The 8,585-nt window shown below is 35.6% G+C and overlaps 1 protein-coding gene across 1 annotated transcript; it reads left to right on the forward strand.

The window, feature by feature from the left end:
- The first annotated feature begins 2,998 nt into the window (after positions 1–2,998).
- Positions 2,999–4,759, forward strand: LOC134647801 (transcription factor sox-3-like). The gene has a single exon (XM_063502127.1). The coding sequence runs from the start codon at positions 3,374–3,376 to the stop codon at positions 4,109–4,111; it is 738 nt and encodes a 245-aa protein (XP_063358197.1). The 5' UTR covers positions 2,999–3,373; the 3' UTR covers positions 4,112–4,759.
- The last annotated feature ends 3,826 nt before the right edge of the window (positions 4,760–8,585 follow it).

An 8,585-nucleotide genomic window follows, 5' to 3' on the forward strand; every position in this document is an offset into this window, starting at 1 on the left:
TTCATTATACATTTGATCATTAGATGTGGGGAGCTTCGATCACATACTTGTGTAGAGTATGTGGATTTAAATCAGGCCTTTTTAAGTAGAATAAAATGAGAATATAAATTTGGTGCCTGCACAGTTTGTGCTTGTTTGTTTGTATTTCCTTGATAAAATTAGTGACGTTCGCGTTCGTGAGGAAATCTGACTAATCCCAATAATGCCTAGTTTGCACTCTGGGTTGGGTTAGGTTAGGTTAGGTCAGATGGCAGGCTCTGGCGTAAAAACTAGTGCCTACGCCAATTCTTGAATATGGTTGCCCAGGGTCCCATGAGCCGTAGCAAAAAGCCGTTGCAACGCGGGGAAGATGATTATTGACCTTAATTTCTGTGAATCTAGTTAGTCATTTCGGTGAGTACCTACCTACTAAATATTTTTAATTTTCAACTTTTTCAACAGATGATTCTTTCTACTACTTAAAAACATTATATCTATTAATACTAATTGTTTTACGGTCTTAATGACACAGACAAACAGAAAATCTTTGTCGGCAAAACACAAAGCGCCTCTCTTCCTTTTATGATTTCAAATCAACTTGTTACTTATATTATAAGACGATTATGAGGGTTTTTATTACGGGCACAAGACTTATTATAAAATGTGATTATTATGTTTAAGTTTAACAATAAATCTTTTGTGAGTAATAATAAAATTAACAGTAGTGTATTGTAAAAAATATTAATCTTCAAACGAAGTAAACTAAGGAATTTTAATTTAAAGTGCCGCTATAGACACATCTGGAACTGTTATTTATGATCTTTAAAGATTTTTCTAAATAGTATAAAATACCCATATTATACAGATTGATTCATGAAACGTAGGTAAGTAGATTTAAACCTACGCATTCAGTAAGTAGATGATGAGATAAGTGATAAGCTAATATGTACTTTACAAATAAAATTAATGCAAAAAAAAGTATTATTAAAATGTGTCATGTTTTTAAAAGCTGTCTATGTTCTACTATCATATACACTTAGATAAGTACTTTTAATACAATATTATAATGAATCGTAATTGGGAAGAATCATTTATTTACGGACCTGAATAACTAAACTATAAAATTTAAACAATCTTAAACTAAAAATAAATGAAAACTAAACAAGTAAACACTACTTACTTAGACTTAGAGTCTGAACTGAACAAGCTATCTATTCATGTAATTTACAATGATAAAGTGTAGTAATGTCGTTGATAAATTTTTATGAAAAATGACGTTTTAAATGACACTCCCTCACTTTGTTCTGATCTGTGAAAAGTTAGCTTAGATGGACTTTACAAATTAAATTAACTACATGCCCCGAGTTGATAATAGATGGCGCTAGTAGTCTCGTCTGTAAGCGCTCGCCTGAATATTAATCGAGAGGGGAATTGAATTGTTACGTATAAAGTACCTATTGTTCTTATAACTTTTAGCATTATAAAAATGGTAAACAATGTTGATGTGGTTTTTTACTGTAAAACGCTATTACAAAAATACTAACAATACTTTTGAAACCAAAAGAATGTTTATGCTACCTATGTTATTCCATTCACGTTGTGCATATTTAATCTTCTTTCAATTAAAAAGACATACTGCAACCCAAATATTTTTATATTAAGTAAACATAGGAATAAAAGCTGGTAATACCTATAGAATAGATACCAAGGCAAATAAAATAATTTTATAAAACCATAAAGTTTAAGCATCTTATAGATACCTGCCTCGTGTTGTTTTAAAACACTTTTGATATTCCGAACAAAAATGGGAAATAAAATACATTTCCTACCGATATAAAGCTCTTTTAGAACCGAGGTATATTTCTAGTAAATGCCAAACCAAAATCGGCTTAAAATCATTGAAATAGATTTCATATTGCATTGGGGCGGCACAGTACAATCCCATAGTAGGGACAATTGTAGTTCTAGGGGATTAAAGACGGCAAAAAATGCAATAAAATCGTTTCATACAAATGATTATTGCTTTTATAAACTTTTATTATCTACTACAAAAGTTTTTACAAATAAATATTGAATAAAAAAGATGGTGTAGATAAGTGTGTACGTACTTAACTACTTACTTACCTGATTATCGTTTTATAATTTAAAGTTTTTGAGAACTTTTAAATTTAATTTTAGGTATGCATAGGTAGGATGTACTTAATTAATAAGTTCTACGCATTATTCTACAATCGAGTAGTTAGCAAGGTAGAGCTGCTGGGCAAGTTCTGAAAATAGAAATAATAATAATAAAAAGCCTCTTTATTTCCTTATTAGTTTACAAAGTTGGTATCATTTAGGTATACATACTATTAATTCTTAATTTATTTCATCTATTATCTATTTTCTTTTTTAAGCTTATTTTTATTAGTTAGTAAAATATTTAGACTTAATTTTATATTTGTGTACATATTTTAAACTAAGACTTGATAGGAACCCCATATTGGGTAAAGGCCTCCTCCAATTTGTTTCATTATTGTCTCTCTTTACATATACTGTTTGTGTCTCTTTTTAATTGGAGGGTTGTAGTCGCTGTTCTGAAAATACCTAATTCATAAATAGGTATCTAAGTAACATTAGGTATTGAACTGGGGAATTATGTACCTATGCCAAGGTTTCTCAAATGTTCTGTTTATGCAATAAGTAATTTAATACAATAGGTATACATTTCTTACGATACGATAGAAAAATCACAATTTTCCTATTTGTTTGTTTATTCTAATAACCAAATTATTTTTTAACTTATGAATTAAGTATAATATAATAGACATTTTAAATGTCTAAATTCTCAAATTCAAAACTTATCAGAACAAATTTAATACGTGCTAATTAAAACATAAAATATTGCGAGAGTAGGTATCATTATTGTAGAAAGGAAAATAAGGTTGAAAGAATCCAAGAAAGCATTGAATACACCTGATTCGGGCAAGTTTTGTCATATTTTTCATTCCAAAAGAAATGTCTAAAATAGCCCATTATTGTACCAGTTATATGATGCATTGAGCGCCGAGCCCGCGACAGATCCAAACAGCTGTACGGTTGTTCCAAGCTACGGTGCAGGGTGTTGTTGGACAGAGGGGGACAAACATAAGTAGAATTGGTTAGAGTGAGCAAGACGGACACAAGTGTCGAGGAGGGGCGCAGGCTTTACACGCGGGCCCTCTATTGGCAGCGGTCACGCCGCCCCAGGCCGCGCCCCCCTCGCACCGATAACCACGCGAGCTCCTCGCTATCCCGTCAGTCTATCGCTCGACTTCGACGCGACACATTCACCTGCTCTTAGTGCTATTCACCGCATTGTGCCATAAATCACCTTACAATCAATGCTTTAAAGTCTTCGACACTTGAAATAATCATGTCGACTTTAAGCCATCATCCTTACGCGTTTTCCATGCATCCGGGCATGCTGCCGGAGTACCCGAGCGTGCCGCAGCCGCTGCCGGCCTCCTCGCCGCAGTCCGAGGGGCACATCAAGAGGCCGATGAACGCGTTCATGGTCTGGTCCAGACTTCAGCGCCGACAGATAGCCAAGGACAACCCGAAGATGCACAACTCGGAGATTTCTAAACGGCTCGGCGCGGAGTGGAAGCTGTTGTCAGAAATGCAGAAGAGGCCGTTCATTGACGAGGCTAAGAGGCTGCGAGCTCTGCATATGAAGGAGCATCCGGACTACAAGTACAGGCCACGCAGGAAGCCCAAGCCCCCGACCTCCGGAGGAGCGCCTGGCGCAGGAGCGTTCCCCAGCTTCCCGCTGCCATATTTCGCAGGCCCAGCACCGGGTGTTGGACATTTGGATTCGCTGTCATACCCTGCGATGTCGCCATACTTCCCACATCAGTTGGATCATCTTCAGTTCTCCAAACTGATGGCGCCGACGGCGGAAAAAATGCCGACGGTGTCATCTTCCGCCGCCGCTGTAGTGTCCTCGTTCTATTCGTCGCTGTACACGACGCCGACGGGGCCGCCGAAACCGTTCTCGTCTCCCCTGTTCCCGCAGTACGGCGCTCCGTCGTCACCGGTCTCGCCCGCCACGCCGACGCAGCACAGCCCCCACGACGACCAGCTCCGGCGGCCAGTCTCCGTCATATATTGAAGACCAACTTGCCTGCCTTGAAGAACACCTTCCAGGTCGGCAGCGTAGTTATGTGTTACGAACTGTGAGGCCATATGCGCGTACTTTATTTATTGAATTAAATAGTTACTAGAGAATTGTAAAGAGTGCGTCTCATATCAAGTGCTTGTAAATATTATGTTGAGGAGTTATGATAGCTTTAGGCTCTAACGAATAGAGTATCGAATTGTGTTAACTGTGATTTTTGTTTTCGATGCGTCTTTAAATGTTTAAGGTAAAGTAGCGCCAGAGTTATGTGAAGTGAGATTGGTACCAAAAAGAGATTATTTCTATAGATGTCGCGACATTTAGCTGAATAGTTAAGACTGGTTCCTGATTTGTTTCGTGATCTTCTCGCGTCGGCTTGTTGAGTTTACTTGTTTCCCGCGTATCGATCAAGACTATAGCCTTACTTTAAACAATTGCTGTGTAATTTATTTATTGATCCTAGCATACTAGGTGTTAGCCTGTCAACGATAAGCCGCCTGGCTAAGAAAGGTATTAGTGCATCCCAAATGTAAATATTAGTGTTTAATTATAATTCGATGTCAGTACCAACGATGTATTATAGTATGAGGAAAAAACTTTGTTAATGCCATAAAAATAAACTAAATTGTTTTTATTTTAAAATTTATTTTTCTTCCATGCCATACAACCCTTAGTCTTACACTAAAAAGTACCAAACTTATAATTATCTTCAAAACACTGAAGTGAATTTCGAAAACTTAATAAACACACAACAATATTAATAATTACCTACTAAATGTACCTATATTTTTTGTTATTATAAATGTATTACTTTAATAGTTACCTATTAAGTTTAAGAAATTCACTTAGGTGTTATATCGTGGTTTTAACTTTACGTTATATTTTTTTACCCTTCCTATTTTATTACATATACCTAGCAATACCTCAAAGAAACACCCCGGTTTCTTCGGTTTTTAATGACCTAAAGAGGAACTTGACTGACGCTTAATTGTATCTATTGATAAATTCATGGAAATTTTGTTGAAACGGAGTAGGAGATTTAAGTGAGAGTTAAGGGGCATGTCTTGTTACACATTTACACACATCGGGATCATTTAGACGGCGCGCAAACTCGTATACGATTTTAGTTACATTGCGGACCATTGAGGTTACATCAATTCAGTCGACCGATCAAATAACGCAATGTAATGAAACTCGCATGCGAGTTCTCGCACCGTCTAAATGAGCCCTTATTATTTTATTATTATTTTTCCCTATTTTATTATTTTTCTTAGTGCCGTAAAACACTCAATTATACACACTTTGGGAACAAATCAAATTATAAATTAGGTATTATGTGACATCTGTTTTAGTTTATTAATACATCCAGTTATCACAAAGTATGGTTCACAAGACAAGTTCAATAGGCAATGATGTATCAATAACAATGTTCTTTTAGTTTTGTTCAAGATTTTTAACCGATTTTTATTTCATAGAAGGAGGAGCTTCTGTATTCGGTTCGGTATTTTTTATTAACCGACTTCCAAATCTCAAAGAAGGAGGTTATCAATTCGGTTGTATGTTTTTTTTTATGTAGGTACTTATTAATTATTTCGTCGTAGTTAGTACGACATTCAAATAATAGTTACATCTGAACGAAGAAATTTGTGTTCATTTTGGACTATAGTTGGGAGCTTTTGGTCTATAATTTAGTGGGTACTAATCTTTTTTATGAATACAAAGTTTGTAAATATACCTATGTAGGTTAACTTAGGTACCAAAACGCAATTATGATTAGCAAGTGCATTTAACAGATCTTTAGCGTCGTCTTATGTTGGCCGTTAGACTTCGCTAGATGTCGCCACTGGTAACTTCTGATTATTTTAGAATATTATAATTATTATTTTTTCTTATGCATCCTTACCGAAAGAGTTACTTCCTTACGCAATAGGTTCTTACGAAAACTTAACTACATAGTTAGTTATTGGCTAAGTAATTAGTGGCCTAGTAAGTAGTAACTAAAAGCAATATCTCGATCTTGGCCGTTAACTCTTCCGCACGGGCACTTTTTGTCACTTAGGACTTTTTTCGTGGGCATCACTACATAGTATAAAACTAAATCGCTTCCCGCTATCTGTCTGTCCCTATGTAGGTATGCTTAGATCTTTAAAACTACGCAACGGATTTTGATGCGGTTTTTTTTAATAGATAGAGTGATTCAAGAGGAAGGTTTATCTATAATTTGTTAAGCCGGGGCGGGGCGCTAATAAATGATAAAGTTAAGTAGGTATGTATGTATGTATGTGCCTAGATATCGGAATTAAAATGTCTGTTTGTCCCTGCCTCATTAAGAAAGAATAGAGGCAAAACCAATTATGATTGTACCATAAAACTTTCTGTAACAGTTTTTAATTACTTATCTTCCTATTTTTTTTTTGTTTGTATCTTAGGTACCTAATAGTCAAATTGGTTTCTTTGTCCGTCAAAATTGGCTGCTATGGACTTAACATGAAAAACAGAACAAGTGACGTCACGGTCAAGTTACCTACTCTTTACAGTCCTATTTGATTAATAAATAGAGTTAAACCGAGACAAGTCTGCAACGATTTTGATAGCACACGCAGTGGAAGTGTTATTTATACGTCATCATTTCATAGAAGTTTGACTTTAAAAGTAACACTTGCACTGCGTGTGCTATCAAAATCTTGGCAGACTTATCTTAGTATAACTCTAGAAAATCCTACCTAAGTCAAAATGTTGTGCTGTCTACGTTTTGTAATAATTTTCGTGCCAGGTGTGAAATAATTTATTTCAAATACAGTCAACATCCCTTTTCCATATATTATTAATATTTATTATGTAAGTATTTACGTGTGGTTTTAAATTCTGGACATAAGTAGGCTTGGCTAGAAACTCAATAAATTATAGGTAATGCAGCGCCAAAAAAATCAATGAACATTAAAAATCTCTTTAATTCTAGTTACCAACTTTAGATACCTAAACTCAGAATAGACGATCGATAGCTCTAAGTTGGGGGCTGTCCCCGTTGGCGGCGAACACGGATTTCAATTTAATAATTACGGACCCCATTCAGTTGGGGGCGTTTTTAGATTCGATTGTTTTATCCCATTCTTCCGTAGCTTTAGCGAGAGGGCCAGAAGATGAGCGGTTAAAATTATTTAAAGGGAATTTTATATGGTTGGGCCCGATTCGGATTTTGGACTAGATATCTATTAGACATCACCAAGATATGTCAGTGTCAAACAAGTGTCAAAAGTGACGTTTTTGTTTGACACTGACATAATCCATTTCGTGTGGATATCTAATATTTGACGTATCTTAAAGTTCGATGGCTGTTAGTTTAGATTGTAGCCCAGGTATGTTGAAATGTGTTTTAAAGTTGAACGTTAAAATTAACCGTTATAAATAAATCTATGAATTGTATACAGAGTGGAACATTTCTAGAGACTGAACTGAAAGGATAGTGTTATCTAAGTGATCTACAATCGAGTTATTATAATCGTAAAGCTGGATTAAAAATTAAAACAAATCATTCAAATGAAATATTGTTATATCAGTGACAACCCTACAAAGTTATTTACATTTTAAATTGATACATCTAATGTCGTTTAATATGATCTACTTACTAGGGTTAAAACATACACAAATTTTTGCACTAATGTTTAACTGTATCTCAAAACAGTTAGAAATATTAACGTGATTAATAAGTGAAAAATAAAGCACGTAGCCTAAACAATTCCCTGTTTACGTAAGATCCTTCGTTCTGCTCCACCTGATATATAAGTACCTATATACACTGTACAGTCGCTATCAGATATATCGGAGCGGCCAAGGTGTTCACAATATCTGAACACGCACTCTAACGCCCTGACAATAGAGGCGTGTTCAGATATTTGTGAGAGCTTTAACCGCTCCGATATATCTGATGGTGACTGTAGAGTCAGCATCAAGATGAAACAACGAGCCAAAAGTATTTACCACTTTCGGATACTTTTCCAAATAGTGACATATCTGTACAGTTTGCGTTAGTAAGTTTGCTTTAAGTTGACAGTCCATTTCCAACCGCAGCTGCACTAGGTATACTGTTCATTTTACTATGGAAATTGACAGTAACAGCGACGCGTTCAGTACCAGTAATGCAGCTGCGGCCAGAAATGGAATGTTACCCTTAGTCTAATTGTTTTTCATGTATGTCCCTAATACATATCTCTTTTAGGTAACCTACTAGAACATGGTAGATAATTTTAACACATAGTCTGATACGTTACTTTTGATGTTGACTGTACCTAATTCTTCAATGTTATATCTATTTTTTTACAATAAGTAAGGTGCAAAAGTGTAAACATAGTTTTGACGTCGACTGTACCATATGAGTTTGTCGTCACTTATGGCGGCCTCGCCGATTTCGTGGCCTCATTTAAAAGGAACTCAACGACTTTTGAATTAATTATTAGTTGGGTAGGTCATT

The sequence above is a fragment of the Cydia amplana genome, chromosome 5 (genome assembly GCF_948474715.1).
Source record: "Cydia amplana chromosome 5, ilCydAmpl1.1, whole genome shotgun sequence".
Lineage (NCBI taxonomy): Eukaryota > Metazoa > Arthropoda > Insecta > Lepidoptera > Tortricidae > Cydia > Cydia amplana.